Source organism: Eupeodes corollae, chromosome 3 (assembly GCF_945859685.1).
Source record: "Eupeodes corollae chromosome 3, idEupCoro1.1, whole genome shotgun sequence".
NCBI classification, from domain to species: domain Eukaryota; kingdom Metazoa; phylum Arthropoda; class Insecta; order Diptera; family Syrphidae; genus Eupeodes; species Eupeodes corollae.
The window spans coordinates 38,870,879-38,890,832 of record NC_079149.1 but is presented as its reverse complement, the minus strand read 5'-3'; the positions used below and the strand labels follow the sequence as shown (position 1 = coordinate 38,890,832).

At 34.6% G+C, this 19,954-nt stretch overlaps 1 protein-coding gene and 1 long non-coding RNA gene across 2 annotated transcripts in view; one reads left to right on the top strand and one right to left on the bottom strand.

Annotated features, from left to right (window-relative positions):
• Nucleotides 1-266: 266 nt before the first annotated feature.
• Nucleotides 267-2,795, bottom strand: LOC129952649 (uncharacterized). Its single transcript, XR_008782355.1, has 2 exons — nt 2,621-2,795; nt 267-461 (listed from the first exon to the last, which is right to left on the bottom strand). It is a non-coding gene; the product is annotated as an uncharacterized LOC129952649 (long non-coding RNA).
• Nucleotides 2,796-12,207: 9,412 nt separating this feature from the next.
• LOC129949500 (tumor protein D54) overlaps nt 12,208-19,954 on the top strand; it is a 34,619-nt gene continuing 26,872 nt past the window's right edge. The window contains exon 1 of the mRNA XM_056061004.1: nt 12,208-12,397. Coding sequence (XP_055916979.1) covers nt 12,388-12,397 — 10 coding nt within the window. The 5' untranslated portion in view covers nt 12,208-12,387. The remainder of the gene's footprint in view (nt 12,398-19,954) is intronic.

Genomic DNA, 19,954 nt, shown 5'->3' with positions numbered 1-19,954 from the left:
TTTGAGTACCCTTAAATTGTTTTAAAAAAATTCAAAATATTTTAAGTAAAATTAAAAATAGACACAACACAATATAAATACATATTATTTAAGGATTAAGTTTTTATTCTTTATGATATTTTCATTTTGTTACACATATTTGTTTTAAAGTATAAAAAGAAAACTAGTATAAGTAAAAAATCTACTTTAGTTATTATAAAATTATAGATATTAAAAAGATACGCATTATATTAGTTTTAAGCTTATTTTTGTTTTATTTTGACAACAAAAAAAATCATCACGCGTCTATTTAAATATACAGCAAACTATTTCAAAAGCTATCCAATCTAATGACTTTAGGGAATTCTTAATTTTTGTTTTAATACATTTTTTCCATGATTTTTTATGTGATTTTTCATTTTTTAATTTCGTATATGCGTTCATTTTCGATTAGGCTGTTTCAATCTTATTTTGTTTTAAGCCTGTAATTAAAAATAAACAAAAGAAGAAATCAATTTTGTATTAATATTTTGTGTATTAAATTTAAGATTTGATGTAAAGAAAAATCAAAGTATGGATGACATACGACAAAATGCAAAAGGCGGCTGCTCAAGTCAAACGGATTCTTCTATAGATTCATAAAATTTAGGAACACAGCCATATGCCCCAAACTCTGAGATCGTGTTGTACAGAACCATGGTGTTGCCAGTACCCAGGTTCTAAATAAAAGCCTTATGGAGAATTGTTGGACCCATTAATTAAGAATAGGAGCTTTTGGAGACGTTACAAATTACAATATTAAACCATACGTATTATAATTCGAAGCAAAAAACAATTACGATTTATTATCAAAAATAAACAATATGTGATTGCAACAAAACAACAGGACTCCGGATATATGTACATCACTTGACACATGACTTACAATTTTACTATTTGTGAATAGCTTGACATTTTAAGTAATTTTTTAAGTAGTTTTCTAAATATTCAGCAATTTAGGAACTATCCAATAATTGTAACAGTTCTGCTTACTAGAAAAGTATCAATTTCCCTTTATGCAACACGTCGCATTGAACAAGTCTAAACAGCCAAGTTGGTGCAAAAAAACAAAACAAACAAACCTTAATCTAAAGAACGCATTGGCCACGTAAGGTGATCAATCAAAAGTTATCCGGAAGGGTTTGTATTGATATAATCTCAAAGGAAAATAAAGCTTATGAACAAAAATCATGTGCTGTCAAAAACAAATCTCAAACTAGCCCAAAATGCTCGGTATAATCAGCTATCAATTTGAAGATCGCCTAATGGATTGCGAAACGAACTTTGCCATTAATAAGAAATGTCAGAAAGTAGAACAAAAATTGAAGCAGCCGTTATTTATCTTTATCCTTAGTTTTTGACATGTTGTAAGATACAAAAATTGTTTAAAACTTCGTCGCTGTGTGTTTTTATTAAATCATTCCAAATTTAGTTTTATTATGTTTAGTACATACTACAAAGGAATGGGTATTATAAATCCCTTAAATTAACTTTTAAAAATCATTACGAGCGGTGACCCTAGCAGTCTCAAAGAAAGAACGACAGGGTAATCCATCTCTTGCAAGATGCAAAATATCACTGTGGGTTAGACATTACATTAATAACGGGAGTGGTTTTCAATTTAAAAAACAATAAGGTTGCGCAACAGTCCGTTTGAGAACTAGGGCCTAGTGAATTACAATTCTCAACCATTCTTGTGTGCGAGTTCTATTGTTAGGGATGGAGGGGACCTAACCTACAGTTTTAAGTCGAATCCGAACGGCTGATTTGAGATAGCACTTTTCATGACAAGAATTACTCTTGGAGAATTTGCCAATTCTTCGCAAGAGGCAGTACCCGTTAAAATATTTTAGATGGCACAGTCAGGGATTGAACCCAAGACCTCTAGCATGTCAGTCCAACGCACTAACCATTATTCTACGGTTTTCAATCTGTCACCACTTTTTCCGCAGTTGGTCACTTAATTTATTTTTAACTTTGTTTGCAACTTCATAACAAATAGACTTTCCTCAAATTTAATTTTTTTTTTAACACCGCTGGAATATTTTGTGTGGTTTTATGTTAAGTCGTTTGTCTATAATGATAAGATCGAGACGATTGACGCCTTGGAAGAGAATATTTGGCGTGGTATTGCTGACATACGGCCCTAAAAAAAGGAGTCGAAAATTAAGCATCTCGTCTTGAATTTATTCGAACCAGCCGGTGCGACTTTTTTGAAATTATTTTAAAAACTTAATGGCACAGCCCTTATCTATATAATGTATGTAACTTAATTCTTGGCCATTAAACTAAATTGCTTGCGTTTTAATCCCTCTTGAAACCCACACGTCTAAAAAACACCCTTTATAATTAAAAGCTGCTAAAGGTGTGTCATAATCCCCAGACTGCGCGTGTACTTTAAAAAGAAATATTTTTAAATAACTGAAAAATTTGCATCCGTATTTACGAACGTTTTCTAACACTTACAAAAACTAGAGGTCAATAATATTTCTGATAATTTTGGTATTTTGTGGTCAAAACAACACTAGGCAAACTATCTTAACTAAACTTTCTATTAAAAGAAGATATGCATTGAAAAATGAACATCCTTTTTTTTACATACCTGATGTTTTAGGATATAATGCATGTTAAGCTTTCAATGCGGTGCAATTTGATCCGATTAACAAAATTATAGAAATTTTGTTTTTGAAGAGTTAAATATTCTAACCTAAAAAAACGAATTCTTTTTGTAATTTTTACTCCGAAAGTTACGTGTTAAAGATGTCTTCCTGTTTGCTGCTGATTCTGTACTGAAGATGAAGATAAAAAATATGTACGTACAAAATTATTCCTTGCATTTATCAGATTAAAAGGATTCATAAATGAGTTGCATCTACATACTCAAGTTTATAGAAGCTTACATTTCTCAATTCTAACCTTAAAATTCTACGAAAGCTTAAGTTTAAATAGGCTCTGATTGTAGACCAGAATTTGTGTTCATTTGAGTTGAAAGCTTGAATTGCAGTTAAGTTGGAATGACAAAACAAACTAAAAACAGTTTCCTGACGTATATTTCTATCCCTAGAAAATAAAAAAATAATGTACCTTTATTCGAAAACACACTTTAAAATCCACAAGGTATCCTTTAAAAATCATTTGTATTCTTCTGAAAAATGACAGGGAGAACACAAAAATCTGACGTGTAGGCACAAAAGTCACTTTCTCGCTAAATAATCTTTTTCATTCTACTTTTCATCATCAAAATCCTTATCCTACTTAAAACATTATCTGAAACCAGTAAACGTCCCTTATTGAGCAAGATAAAACTTATGGAGATGGAGAATCAGTAATCCTGTAAGTGGTATGTGCGCATGTTTTGGTCCTGTCTTGTTTTTTGTATTTATTTTCTTATTCATATTCTAAAGGGTGAAATTGATACAAATAGTATCTATTCACGATATCTATAAGAGCAGTGAAAGAGATATAGGAACAATTTGTGTTCACCTCTGAAGAAGAAATCAAATGTTTTTAAAATGCATTTGCATAAAAAAAAGAAAATCTCTCTGATAAAACCTCCAAACATCAAATTTTGTGATTTGAAGAAATTTAACTTTCCACCGAGGTTTAGCACAGTTCAGTTATAACGAGTAGTTCTTAAGTTTTTTGACATCTGCTTTGACAATCCGTTCATATGGGTATTTCCATTGAAAATATTTGAATTTGAAGTTAGACAGCCCATTAGTGTACATACAACACGATTCAAATCGTACCAACTGTCAAAAAATGTCTGCTATTGTTTTTAAGAATCTACCATTTCAAGAACACTTATCCGTCCTTTTTTTTTCTCGCACATTTTACAAAATTTAATAAAGCCTTCATTTTTGGAAAAAGCTTAGTAAGAGACCTGCTATAGCTACATATAATTGAAATCGATCCTGAAAATGTTTTGAATTGATATTTGACGGTGTTTCGCTTTGTTCAGAAATAAAAATTATATACTGATTGATCGGAAATCACAGAAGGATTTTTTTTAAAGAATAAAAAATGGAATTGCGCATTTATTTTTCTCAAAAAATGTATTTTTTTTCGGACGGAAATTTATTTCCAAAAATAAAACGAATCCTTGCACTGATTCGTGTTCCAATTTCACACAATACCAATGACAATTTCTGTCAGTAAACATTTTTCGTTGGCTTTCAATCAGGAAAATTTGTTCAATGACAGAAATTTTTAATGATAGCTATAAACGACCTGTCAAAAAAATTCCAATGTTTGTTTTCAATGATGAACACCAATGATAGCTATAACTGGCACCTAAGGATATAAGTTCTTCAAGATGCTAAAAGTGGGTTTTGAAACTTTTACTACGTTTATAAGCAGAAGGCTCGAGTTGAAGAAAGAAATGTAATTATGAACTTTTCAATTCATCTTTTGGGATGAAAGCTTTAGTTGAAGTTGAATTGAAATGGATTTTGAAGTTTCAAGTAGTATAATTTCATTGTCACCTCAATAGAGGAAATACATTATCTAGAGTCCCAACTTAATGGGTTTGCTCTGTTTCGGCCTACAAACTAGATTGAGAGAATTTTGCCAGTTAGCATAAGCATGTGTTAGTTCTTCATTGCATTTCTTATGGGAAAATCCAGATTCTATGTAGTTGGTAAGGGCTTTTGGTGAAGTTTGCACAATTAGGGGGAAAACAATGTGAACTCAGCCGTTCAAAAAAGAGATCCCTTGAATTCAAAAATTGAAAAATGAATGCAATATTTTAAGAAAAATGAATTTTACAACTTCTTTTTTAGTGAAAACTGTGCTAAAAATAATATATGACTGCTTTTGGCAGCCAAATTCCATGGTTTTTATAAAAAAATTCGCTAAAAACAAAAAACAATCGTGCTGAATGTATAGGCGCACCCTAGAACTGCAATGCGAACGTGGCCAAATTTGAGTTAAGTCCAGTTTTGACGGATTAACAGCGAGGTGAGTATTTTGACAATTCTGGCTTGTACCATACTTCTTGGCAGCTGATAAATGGGCAAAGGACGTTGGAAATCCTAAAGAACCATAGAATTTAGAATATCCGTGTTAAAATTACTTATAAGTAAATGAATGAACTTACCTGATTTGCCTGCATACTCTGCTGTTGCTATTGTCGCTGTTAAGTCATTCCAAAACTGGGCGGTCGACTATTGAATGTCAAAGCTTTCCCTTGCACCATTGAATTGAATTTCACAAAGTCGATGACACCTGGGGACTAGCGCCCTTGTTTTGAGCAAACCTTTCAGGTTTCTTGAGAGAAATTGCTTTCTGTATCATGGTTTGTAATCAGCAGCACCCGAAATGGAAACACTAAGGGGATGCTAATAAAGTCAATTTTTATTCTTATGTACATCTTCTTGAGAGTTATTAGTAAAGTATATTATTGGAGCAATCCATAGCTGAAACAAAGCAACATTAATATTCTTTTGTTTACGAGATTCTTTTTTAAAACGCACCTACTTGGGCTCCGAGTAGAGTAAGTCTCATTGTTTTCTTCTGGTTCCTGGTCTAACTTTTTTCAATTAAATGCACTTGTAGCTCTTAATGGTTAAGGTTTTTGATCTGAAAAGAAATAAATCCTGTTAAATGCTTAGACAAACCAAATAATTTACAAAAACATACTTATAGAATCTCAAATTGAAATGTTTTATTTTTGAAATCGAAATTGTGGAAATGTCATTTTTGAAAAGAAATCAATCTGACATTTTGATTCAAATTAATTGAAACACGACAAAGATTTAAGTTAAAGTGAACTTAAAGCTTGTCTAAGAATCACATACAAACGTATTATTTGTTGCTGTGAACTCAAATTAATTTTGCAGAAGATCGTGGTGGTCGTATACTTTTGGGAGTCCGTTCATGCATTTCTTGTAATTTGATTACTCTGCCTATCTTGGAAATCAAACAAATATGCTTTTCAATCTGTCTTGGACCAGGTGTTATTGTTTAGATTATTGTTACATTCCACCGAAAAGTAATATTGATATTTATAAAAAACACCTTACTAACATTGATTTTGTATACAATCTTAACAATAGTCCACAAAAAGATTTTAATTTAACTTAAAAACAGATACTGAAATAACTTTCATTGATCATCTATTTTCCCTTAATGCCTCAAAGCCTCCGTGGTAAAATAGGAGGCTGGCTCACCTTAAAAACCTAAAAAACAAATCTTTTGCCAAGTTTAAGAAATCCAAATACTTGAATGACAAAATCCAATTTTGTAAGCCTCGTAAAGAATTAATTGTTTTCAGTTAATTCTCGGACAAAAATTATGTCATGAATGCTGAAGTGAACTTAAAATACAATCCAAGCTAATCGTGGTCTTTTATTAATTCTAAACGGAAATCAATTGGGAACCCCAACTCTATGAATTTTAAAGGTGAAGAATCTACTGAGGTTAGTAAGACACTTGAACTTTTTGCTATACTCTAACGCTCAGGGATATGCTTTCATTCCTTCTAATGATCAGCCAAAGTGGATATTGGGTCCATACAGCTTAATTCTGCTGATGTTTAAGAACGATAACAAAGTTTCAAACCCAATGCTAAACCTGGTGTTTGCCTCCTCTGTGCCTATCTCTGCTTCCAATTTTTAAATTGGACTCTAAAAACAACGTTGAAAACTATAGGGGAATTTGTAAGTTATCTGCCATTCCTAAACTTTTAGACAGTTTAATTAAAATAAAACTTGATTTTCTTGCGAAGGAACATGTAAGTAGTGCCCAACATGGATTTATTTCTGGAAGATCGACCGTTACTAATTTAGCTTGTTTTTATTCTTTCGTGGTTGAATCTATTGAAACCCCAAGTCAAGTTTATGCTAGATGATTTATTTCAGGTGTCCCTCAAGGTAGTCATCTTGGTCCTTTACTTACTTACTTAATGTGGCGCTACAGTCCGGGGCGGACCTGGGCCTCAACCAACATGCGTCTCCAGCCAGCTCGGTCCCTAGCTAGCTGTCTCCAGTTTCGCACGCCAAGTTGGTTGAGGTCCTCTCCCACCTGGGTGCGCCACCTGAGTCGCGGTCTTCCTCTATTGCGCCGTCCCTCGGGATTGGATTCAAAGACCTTCCTGGCTGGAGCGTTGATGTCCATCCGCTCTGCATGACCTAGCCATCTAAGCCGTTATACTTTAATTCTGCTAACTAGGTCAGTGTCGCTGTACAGCCCGTACAGTTCGTGGTTATATCTTCTCCTCCATTCTCCATATATGCGTAAGGGACCAAAAATCACCCGAAGAATTTTTCTCTCGAAGTATCCTAAGACGCTCTCATCTTTCTTTGACAGGGTCCAGGCCTCAGCGACATACATGAGAACCGGGATGATGAGTGTCTTATAGATGGTGATTTTAAATGCTCGAGAGAGGACTTTAATTCTCAATTGCCTTCTAAGTCCAAAGAAGCAGCGATTTACAAGAGTTATTCTTCGTTTGATTGCAGCGCTGGTATTGTCTGCATTAATAGCGGTGCCTAGGTAGACAAAGTCCTTAACTACCTCAAAGTTATAGCTGTCCATAGTGACGTTTTGTCCAAGACGTCGGCGTTCAGTGTCCTTTTTTGATGACAGCATATACTTGGTCTTGCCCTCATTGACCACTAAACCCATCTTCTTCGCTTCCGTCGCAATGCTCAAAAACGCTCCACTGACATCACGCTTTGTTCTTCCAATTATGTCAATACCATCTGCGTATCCGAGTAATTGGATGGATCTTTGGAAGATTGTGCCTCTAGTATTGACGGTTGAGTTTTGCACAATTCTTTCCAGAACGATGTGGAAGAAGTCGCATGACAGTGCATCGCCTTGTCTAAAACCTTTTTTGACATCAAATGCATCGGTAAGATCTTTTCCGACCTTGATAGAGCAGCGTGCATTCTCCATCGTCATTCTGCACAAACGGATAAGTTTGACAGGGATGCCAAAACTAGACATTGCTCGGTAGAGCTCTTCCCTTTAGATGCTGTCATACGCGGCTTTAAAATCGATAAAGACATGGTGGGTATCGATTTGAAGCTCCTGGGTTTTTTCCAAGATCTGCCGTAGTGTGAATATTTGGTCGATAGTGGACATTCCTGGTTCTGAAGCCACACTGATAAGGACCAATCAGGTTGTTGACAAATGGCTTCAGAATTTCACTAAATACGGCAGAGAGGATCTTATACGCAATGTTAAGGAGACTGATGCCTCTGTAGTTGACGCAGTTTAGAGGGTATCCTTTCTTATGTATCGGGCACACTATGCTGAGATTCCACTCATCGGGCATGCTTTCTTCCGACCATATTTTGCAGATGAGTTGGTGCAAGCTCCGTATTAAGTCATCACCTGCTGCTTTGAATAGTTCGGCAGCGATGCCGTCAGCTCCAGCAGCTTTGTTTGACTTAAGTTTAGATATAGCTATCTTCACTTCGTCAAGGTCGGGTAGGCGGAATTGTTGATCTGCGGCATCTCTGATGGCTGCAAGGCAATGTTGCCACTGGTTTTCAATGCTTAATGCGGATAGCATAGGACTCCTTAAGAGGTTATTAGAGACTAGATCGGAAAAGGATATGGCAGTCTCTTGCGATTGTAGACGTCTAACGTCGAATCTTCTCACAGTACTTCCTTGTTTTGGCTTGGATCGGGATATCCTTTGGTCCTTTGCTGTTTATAATATTTATTGATGATATTGTCAACCATATTAATTTTAGCCAATGTTTAATTTATGCTGATGACCTCAAACTATTTTTGAAAGTAACAAGCGACTACAACTGCATTAAACCTCAAATGGATTTAGATAACTTATCCTGTTAGCGTAAGTCAAACAGCCTAAACTTTAACGTTAAAAGATGCTTTGTTATTTCTATCTCCAAAAAACATTTTATTTGCTAGTTTCCTTATTCTCTAGGATCCAGCCATCTTCAAAGAACTTTTAAAGTTAAAGATCTAGGGGTTACATTCGATCACAAATTTTCTTTTGTTCATCATGTTGATGCAATCGTCGCCAAAGCTAACTCAATGTTAGGAATTTTAAAAGGAAATTCAACTGATTTTTCCGACCCCTACACCTTTGTTGCGGTCTATACTACTTTAGTAAGATCTATTTTGGACTATTCTGATGTCATCTGGAACCCTCACCAACAACTATTCCATATATCCTTTAATTGCCGGGCTAGAAGTGATCCAGATTAATCTACCGTAAACCAGATTGATCATATTGCGATCGACGCCAGACACGTTTCCAGCTTCATGGATGTCCGAACTTTCCGAAGAGCTAACATCGACTCGGACCACTACCTGGTTGTAGCCAAGGTAGCACTTCGGGTTTCCAGACCCAAGGCAAAACCGGGAATTGCAAGAGATCGCCAAATCCTTTTCTGACCGAGTTAGAAGTAACCTCTCTCGAAGTTCTCTGCCGCCAACACAATGTATCGAAAACCAGTGGCAACATTGCAAAGATGCAATCAGAGAAGCTGCCTCTGATGTGCTGGGTTTCAAAAAACCACCAACAAGGAACCTCTAGTTTGATGAGGAATGTCGACAGGCAAATGCAGCCAAACAACAGGCACGCAAAGCGGCACTGCATAAAAGAACGAGAGCTGCTCATGAGCTCTATAAGCAGAAGAGGCGAGAATAACACCGACTTCTCAGAAGGAAAAAGAGAGGGCATGAGAAGTGTGCGATCGAAGATGTTGAGAGGTTTAAAAGCAGGAATGAAGTTTGAAAGATTTATGAACAGGTGAAACGAAATTCACAGGTACATGAACCTAGAACCGAAGGCTGCAAAGACGAAAGTGGAAACATCATAGTGGAACCGCTGTCAAAGCTGAGGATATGGTAGGATCACTTCAGCAGACTGTATAAAGCCGACGATGAACTGTCAAGCAGGATGATCCATTCAACATAGACGACGAAAGCCAACAATCCCGTCCTCCTGACTAAGACAAATTAAAGATTGCCATATCTAAGCTGAATACTAATAAAGCCGCTGGAGCAGATGGCTTGAATGCCGAGCTTTATAAAGCAGCTGGAGATAAGTTGGTTAGGAGCATGCACCAACTTATCTTTAAGAAATGGTCCTAAGAAAGCATGCCCTATGAATGGAACCTCAGTATCTTATCTTTTTTTAACTAAACTAAAAGTCCTATTAATTGTATATACATTAATTTCTTTTTCGCTTAACTCAAAGGTTAAATAAGTAAATTCTTCAATGTTTACTTTGCCTCTATCACAACATAATCCAGTAGTTTCACCAGTGTATTTTAACGCCTTACAATATTTACAAATTATTTTCAATTCCCCAATTGTTACCATTTTTTCGGCACAATAATAATTTGCCGGATCATAGTGGAATGCAACTCGTTTAAGAATCACAGGAGCACTGCGTCTGCGGATTCGCTTAAATTCATTATATCGTGCTCGCCGTTGTTGTGTTTGATGTTCACGAGCTCCGAAAGTAAGCTAATGTCAAAACCGAACGAAAAGTTATCAGAAGTTATCGTCAAAACAAAAAGTAACCATAATGGATTCAAGTAACTTTATCATATTTGACATTTGCTTAAGCTCCAGCCATTTAAATGGCTCTTGCGTAATTGCCCGAAAGTTAGCGAAATTTAACGAAACTGCACAGAACGTCTATTATGGTTAGTGACATATAAGGCTGCGTATTGGTTCGTTCCCTTAAGCTGGCTTAAGCTCGGTTAGGTCTATTATAGTTGGGCCTTAAGACTATCCACTTCATTGTCACTCACTAAATAACGCAATTCTGACATAGAAATACGACTATTTTTTTGTATGTGTCTCTCTCTGGTCATCAGTGTGGTTAGCACGTGAGCTCTTCGCACATTTGATTGACTGCGACGACCTAAGTCAAGTGGTCTTCTCCTCGGCATCGTAACGTAATTAATCAAAGTGGGAAAATTTTCACTCACTTAACAGTAACTTAACAGTAAAGTGTCACTATCACAAAATATCAAAAAAAAAAGAGCACTCTACTTGGAATGTCACTATCACAAAGGATCACAAAAGTAAAGAAAGTTCTAGCGCACGTAGCTGTAATCGTCACTCACAAAGATAGAAGGATGCACTCATAGAATATCGTAACCATGATCGTAACACAATTATCGTCAATCGTAATACTTTTTGTCCGTGTTCTGATTTTTTCTTTATTTTTTTGGAGTTTACCTTTGAGCCTTTAATCTCCGTGTTCTAAAGTGTGACAGAATGATTGACATATTAGTTGGTTGTCAAATCTAATGTCAAATGTTAAGATTTATCAAACTTAAACAAAATCTGATACAGTTACAACTGAAGTTAGCTAATATTAAGTTTCGCGAAGCCGACCGAATTAATTAGAAATCAGTCCTACTAATAGTTTATTACATTTTTTGTTTATTTTCGGAACGCGATATTATTTCCTCCAAGACTATTTTCATAGATATAATTCAATTTGAATTATGCAGCGGTAATAGATTGCAAATTGACTCTTTGACGTTAGGAATACACCTAAATTGCTTAGACAACATTGAGTGGTTATAGAAATAGAAAAGGGCTGTTTTTAGGGTTTTCCCGGAAATTATTCGATTTCTTATCGCCTTTCAAACCTTCTCTAGACCTCCACGAACATTTCAAGACTAAGATAAGATAAATCCGTTCAGCCGTTCTCGATTTTTAGTGAGACTAACGAACAGCAATTCATTTTTATATACATAGATTATTATTACATAAACACTTGAGTTTAAATAGTCAGTCAGGTAGACGGTAACACCAAAGCCTATTATTTTATTTTTATATAAAAAATTGTATATTGATTTGAAGAAATTAAATAAACTACTACTACTACTACTACTTTATGTATCATAGCGATTTTCAATATTTTCTTTTCATGAAGGTGGTCTGTATTAATATTTTCTGGCCTTTTTTTTACAAATCTAAATTCAATATTTTACTCCAACTTTATTTCAAGAAATCCAGACACTTGCGTATCCAGCCTTAATCATACAACCCAAATCTTCACGTTACTTACACATTACATTTCATCTCACAAACGAGCACCATCCCTGTTATTTGTCGTTTAACGTTTTGACATTTCCCTTTAATCTCTTCAATCACTCGCTATTCAAACAAAATCAACCAACGAATGTCACATCAAAATGAAAATTGATTAAAAAAAATAAAACGACGAGTACCGAATCGGCCGTCTGCTCTGCTCTGTTCGTTTTTATTTGCGGGGAATAGTTTTTGGTGCGAAGTGCAGTGAGCAACAAAATTAGATTTTTACTCAAATTAAATTTAAATAAATTAGTTTTTCTACACAATCGAACGTCGAAGTGCGGTTTAATTAATTAAAAGAAATATTAACCAAATAAATAAACAATGGATGACTGTAAGTACATTAACCTTAAACAAATATACATTCACTTGAATTTTGTTAATAGATTTTATTTGTGCGTGGCCAGCGCCAGGCCTGTGTGGCATGACGGAAAAACTTGGATTATTTTTTATCTTTCTTTTACCTTTTTGCTTGAACCCCTGCCCCTGCCTGCTCCATTGCAATTGCATGCAATAAATTGTGTGAATTATGTTTTTTTCTCCCAAATAGCCATTTATTTGAAGTTATTTGTTTATAATAATCAATTCTGGTTAAATAACATGGAAGAAGAATGTGACTCAGATAAATCCCACACTTTCTTTGGAGTTGGATTTGGATTATTCTCGATTTAGGAGGAGGAACATGAAATTCCAATTGGAAAAATGGTGATGATGGTGTAGAAGTATAGATGGAAGAAGAATGATTAAATTTTCGTTGTTGTCGAACACAAAAACAACAAATTATTTTCCGGAGCCAGAATGTCTGAAAAGAAGAAAAATTTTCCAATTGGTTTCAGTTTGTGTTCCTAAGAGGAAAATGTTGGTACTGGAAATACAATAAATTGATGGATTGTGGTCTCGTCTCGTGGCATGACAGGGAATTGGGAACCCAGTCCTAAATAAGTTTTCTGTTTATTATTTTCCTTTACAACCATCTGTGTTTTTTCACTTGTGTATTTTTTTTGTTAACTTTTTGCTTGTTTTCTTGTGCTATGGTTTCGGTGTACAGCAAGTCAAAGAATTCATTGTGGACAAAAACATCATAGAACATTTCAATAGGTTCGTAGATTTTTGAGAACATTGATTATTTTGCATTGTCAGGCAAGAAAGTACAAATAATTATGAGTCACAACGTACTTATGTATCTTTTATACACTACATATTATTATCATTGCCTTTTTTGGCTAGACGTTAACGGTCATTGAAAGATTTGAATACCTAGATTTAACACAAAACATAATGGAAGTGGTATTTTGCAGTTGGGTTCATCATTTTGTTGTAAATTTTACCAAATCAAATTTCACTTGCCTATTCGTTTTTCTTGCTTTAACATAGCCCCACAAAAAATAGTCTAAAGGCGTTAAATCGCAATCTAGGCGGCCTCTAAATAAGTCCATTGTTGGGCGTACTCTGTGGCATGTGGCATCGTCTTGTTGAAACCACATGTCACGCAAGTGAAGCTCTTGATTTTGAGCAAAAACAAGTTGGATATCATCTCTCGGTAACGCTCACGATTCACAGTTACGTTACGATTCGCATCATCTTTGAAGAAGTACGGTCCAATGATGCCACCAGCCGATAAACCGCACCAAACTGCGACTTTTTCTGGATGCATTGGTAGTTCTTGCAATGCTTCTGGCTGATATTCACTCCATAATCGCCAATTCTGTTTATATACGTACCGACTGAGCCAAAAATGAGCTTAGTCGCTGTACACAAGTAAATGGAAGAAGCGCGCGATGAACTTTCTTAACAGAGCACACATTTTTATAAAAAAAATCAATAATTTGCAAGCATTGTTCGTTTGTAAGACGATTCATGGTTAAATTATAGACAAAACTGAAGATGTTTGACAGTGAAACAAAAAAGCGTCAGCTGATTAAACTAGTGTTGAATAAAAGATAAAAGATAAAAAATCACCTTTTACTAGTACACGGCTTCAACGTTAAAACAATCTAAAACACCTAAAAAAAATGGAAAGAAGAAGATCTTGTTCGGTGATTCCTTAATACTCATAAATCTCCCAAAAGTCTACGGTTATAGTTTACTTAAAATTCCTCGAGCGAAAATTGGATTTTTCCTCACCAATTAATAATTGATGATTAACGAAGTACATCCTTTAAAGATACTTTCTCCATCTCAGTCTGGGTCGGTTCTAGGGCCTTCAATCTGTGAATTTGGTGCACTAAATACGCTATTGTGAATGATCCCTTTTAAAATTAAGTGAAAGTGGAATTTTATTTTAGGATCTTTAACTGATCACCAGCGCTGATTTGATCACAAGTTTGATTCTCCTGAGAATGAGAACTTTTATCCGGAATAGGGTTAAAAGCATCAGACCTAAGTAACTTCATGGTTCGATGCGAGCTGTAAAAAGGTTATAAGGGTCAAGAAAGTAAGTTTCCGTTGTTTTAAAGCCAATCCAACTGAGGAAAACCGGAATAAGTCCAAGCAAGCCAGGAAGGCCTGCAACGCCCATATTCGACGCAACAAAAAATACAGCAAAAAATACTGTAATGTCCCAAAGGCAGTAAAATGTGTGGTCATTTGTAAAAAATATGAGGAATTCTTCCTCTTCCTCAGTTCCTTCGCTCGTTGTAAATGACACTTCATTTGTTAGCTCTTTAAAGAAAGCTAATCCTTTTGTTAGGCAGTTCGCCTCTAATTCAACGCTGCCCGTGAGTGTTATGACTCCGTGGAATTTAATGCTTCGAAAACGCGATGCTGTCTTGTATCGTTAAAGCGAGATATACCCCCATTGGCAATATCCATAAATGGCACTTGCATCAATGAGACTAAAAACCGCGATGTCCTCGGTATGTGTGTCACCAACTACCTCTAAGCGATGCAAGAAATATTTCACCCCTTCTGATCTGGCTGTTATCTATAAGACTTACATACGTCCAAAGCTTGAGTATAACTCCCATCTCTGGGCTGGTGCTCCTGCAACTTACTTAAGCCTTTTGGATAGTATTAAACGTAGAGCATTAAAATTGATAGATGATTATATCATCATAAGTTCATTTACTTCGCTCCAACCTCGTCGTAAGGTCTCTTGTCTGACCCTTTTTTAACTTCCCATAGGAATTTATTGTAATGGGTCCGATTTGTCAAATTGAAAATTTTGACATTTCTCGACGTTTCAAGGTCCCTAGAGTCGAAATAAAAGATTTTTAGAAAGATGTCTGTTCGTGCGTGTTTACGTACGTTTGTACGTCCGTACGTTCGCGACGTTTTTTTCGTTGTCCATAGCTCAAGAACCAGAAGAGATATCGACTTCAAATAAATTTTGTTATACAGATAATAAGGCAGAAAGATGCATAAAGGGCTCTCAAGAAAATTGCGTGGGTGGTTTTTTTACCATAGCAGTTTGAAAAAAAGGTGAAAATTTTGGTTAACCTTAAATATCTTACGAACCAAAAACGCTAGAGACTTGAATTAAATTTTATATAATATATTGTAACGTGATACCAAATAGTTATATTTTTTGAAAAACAATATAAATCAATAAAACTGAAAAAAAAAAATTGTCACCTCCAAAATTTTACAACTGAAATATGATTTCATCTCTAAAACAATTTTGTGCAACGAAGAATAATGTTTTTGATATCTGATAAAATTTTGAGAAAAATCTAATTGACAGTTTTTTTTACAAAATAAAATAATAAAAACCTAAAAAAAAATGTATAAAAGTTGGTAAAAATTGATTTTCGACTCAAATGTCTTTTCAAAACTTTGAGATATTGGCTTTAATTTACTTTTATCTTTCAAAACATATTGTTGTCAACATTCAGTTAAAGTTTGAAAAAAATCGAATTGACAGTTTTTGTACAAAAAATTAAAAACCGAAAAAAAAATTAACAAAAGCTCGTAAAAAATGATTTTCGAATCAAATATCTTTTAAAAGCTTTGAGATAATAGGTTCTTACTAATTTTGTCTTATAGGAAATATTGTTTTCAACATTAGGAGAAATTTTGAGAAAAATTGAATTGACAGTTTTTTTACAAAAAATAAAAACCTGAAAAAAAATTTATTAAAGTTGGTAAAAATTGATTTTCGACTCAAATATCTCTTCAAAAATTTTAAATATTGGCTTCAAACTAATTTTATCTTATAAGAAATATTGTTTTCAACATTTGGTAAAATTTTAAAAAATTCGAATCGACAGTTTTTTCCAAAAAATAAAAATTAAAAAAAAAACAATACCTATTAAAACTTGGTAAAAATTTACTTTCGGCTCAAATAGCTTTTCAAAAATTAAAAATATTGGCTTCAAACTTATTTTATTTCAGAGAAAATATTGTTTTCAATATTCAGTAATTTGTATATAAAAATCCAACAGTCCGTTTTTTTTCATAAAAAATAAAATCTACAAAAAATAGTGCGCAAATTTGGTAAAAATACATATAGACAAACTTTTAAGCAAGACAAATCGACAGACGGGATGGGAAGTTATCAGTGTGGGTCGCATACCAGCCTCTTTTTTACCATTATTTTAACGGCTTATACTGTAGTGAAATAGCCAGTTGCATTCCTCCCCTGAAACAGTTCAACCGTATTACTCACGCTTCTAGAGCCCAACTTCGGCCGCACTGTCAAATACAGAGTATAGTGCTCACACTGTGCCTCTGCATAATAAGGGTAGTAATATCCATTTGAGTGTGTTTATTATAAATAATAATACAAAAAAAAATTAAAAAAACACAATTAGTTCTTAAAACGTCAGTCCTTTGGCATGTCACAACTCCGAAAACCAACAATTAAGTGAGTGTCTACTAAACATTATCTTTAATTTGAAAAAAATTATTAATTTAATACAATCTGTGATGTATTTAGTTAAATATGTACTACAACTTTCATAATACAGTGTTCTCAACTTTATTTTAAAAAAATAAGAAATTTTGTGTTCAGTTTCATTCGTCAGTCCGTTGTGTGTAAATTTTAAATTCGAGCGAATTGTCGCCGATTTAACGGCAAATCCCACTTTGAATTTTAATGTTTGTTTATACACGTGCTAAGCCAGTCAACACGTCAGTCCTATGGTGAGACGTAGTTTTTTTTTATCTGAAGATTATTTTTATTTATACATATTAGACTATGATTTGTTAAAATGTATTTATTTTGATATTCGGAATATTTAGTAAAACTATGTAAAAGTAGTAAAAGATAAGTGAATAACGTTACGTTAAATGTCAAAAGTCTGTTTTGAAAGCTGATGTAGTATTTTCTCCCAGTCTTACATATTAATAATTATTTTTAATTGTTACTAAGTGATTTTAAGTGATCATTTTAAATCCTAAGAGATTTGTATTTATTTTTATTAAATTTCATTATAATACTTTTAAAACTGTGTATAACATTTATCAGTATTATGTTACCTCGTCAGTCCCCTGGTAGTCAAATTCTTAAATTTTTAAATATCTTACAATGCGCTCACTAGTTTAGTCTCGTCACAGGGGAACATCCTAATACACTGAAAGATCTCCTCCAAAATGCACTCAATATGCTCACTAGATGGGCTGATCACTGCGGACTTAGTATTAATCCTCAAAAAACAGACTTCGTCCTTTTCAAACGGAAATATACATAAGATCCCATAGTTGTACCTCCTTCAATAAAAGGTGTACCACTAATTTTTACCAATGAAGCCAAATACCTTGGTCTGATATTGGACAACAAATTAAGTTGGAAATCTAATATACAGGAAAGAGTTAAAAAAACTACAGCAGCTGTTTTCCTTTGCAAGAAAGCCATAGGAAGCAAATGGGGTTTTCAACCTCGCATAACCTACTGGCTATACATATCGGTCATCCGACAAATACTTATGTACGGGGTTGCAGTATGGTGGACTGCACTGGAGAAAGTCACATACTACGACAAACTCAGCAGAGTCCAACGCACTACATGTCTGCATAAGCGGGGCATTGAGAACCACACCCTCAGCAGCGTTAGACACTCTCCTCCATCTGACACATTCAGTAAACGCAGCGAGTACAGCGATAAGACTCGACGCCTCATCTCAATGGACCAACAACAATGTGGGGCACTCCATCATTTTGAACCTCTTTGGTTCTATACCAAAGTACATAGACTACACTTTTCCTAAACCACTATTTGGAAAAAAAAAACTTCCAGGTATTCCATCCAGAGATGAATGGGAAGACAAAAAACTCCTGGATAACAAAAGTATTCATTTTTATACAGATGGATCCAATACAAATGAGGGAGTTGGTAGTGGTGTGTACCCAGAAAAGTTTAATCTAAGCATCTCATTCCGCCTCCCTAATCGTTGTAGCGTCTTCCAAGCGGAAATTTTAGCGATCAAAGAGGTTCTCTCCTGACTAAGAGAAAACGTGATATCAACTTCTGATATCCGCATCTTCTCTGACAGTCAGGCTGCTATTAAATTTCTTGATGGTGTCTCAACCAAATCTCAAACGGCCCTCGATTGTCGATCGTCTCTTATGGAGATGGTGCAGCAATTTAACATTCACCTAGGTTGGGTGCCGGGCAACAGGGACGTCACGGGAAATTGCCGATGAACTCGCTAAAAATGGAACCGTCATGCCTATTTCACCTAAAAGGGAGGAGATAGGTATACCGATAGCTATACATGTTAACTTATGCTAAAAGAAACAGCTTTTGCGATAGCAAATTCTAGGTTCTTACCAACATGCGTAGCCACAAAACTCATATGGCCTTCACTGGACCTAAAGCGCTCTTAAGACTTGTTATATCAAAGCAGACTTCATATTAGCTTCCTAAAAGGTGACCTTAGGGGACACTGTCTTATAGGCAGACACGCAATACGGCTTGGTGTAGCCTCAAATGACTTCTGCAGGAGCTGTATGGACGAAGAAGAAGAGGAAACAATCTCTCACCTTCTCTGCACTTGCCCTGATCTTTCACTCAGGATATAAAATACCTTCTTCGCTTTATAAAAAGCTCAAAATGGTTCGACTAGTAAGAAGTAATTCTCTAGATTCATGTGGTATCACAATGGGCCTTTCTTTTGGCCTAAGTGTGTGGATTCTAATCCGCAGCCACGTTAACCCAACCTAACCTAACCTGCAATGCACTCAAAAAAGTGACTGGCCCGATTGGGAACAATATATTAAATAGATTACCTATCATATAAACCCGACTTTGTAAAAATTTGATTTAATAACTATCGTAAACAAAATATCCTCAAAAGTTACCCAACTTTTGTATAATCACCACCATATATTTTTTTATATATCAGAAAACATAATGTTTACATACATTTTATAGAGTTTACCAAAAAAAAACATTAAATGGGTTAATGGCTACCAAATGTAATTCTGTTTTAACTGCTCCACTCTCATTGCGTAAATCCATATTTAAAAACATTTCGCAATGCCTTTGTGTTGGGTAATGTACTTTTAATGTAAACTCTTAAGGAACCTCTTAAACTTTACAAGCAACTTTTTGGTGTTTAGAGGCATCTTAATTAAAGCCTTTTTGCAGCGCTTTTATAAACATTCCTAAGACAGGGTTTGTCAGCTTTTTTGTATATGTATGTAGGTAAATTTGATTGTTTTTGTAAACAAACAAATCAATGACGCACAACCAATAATTCACTACTTATATGTTTTTATTTCTAAATTAAATGTCTGGAATGTTTTATAACAAACAATTAAAAGTTATTACTACGTCAAATATCTAATAAAAGTGTGATTTTGAAGCGAAAATGTCTTATTTCCTTTTTTACTTTGCTGAAGCTTTGAAACATGTAAATTTACATATCTCCACAAAAAAAAACAAACATTAAATCTTTATACTTATTCATTGACATTCATTGATACATACATACATATATATGCGCACAAA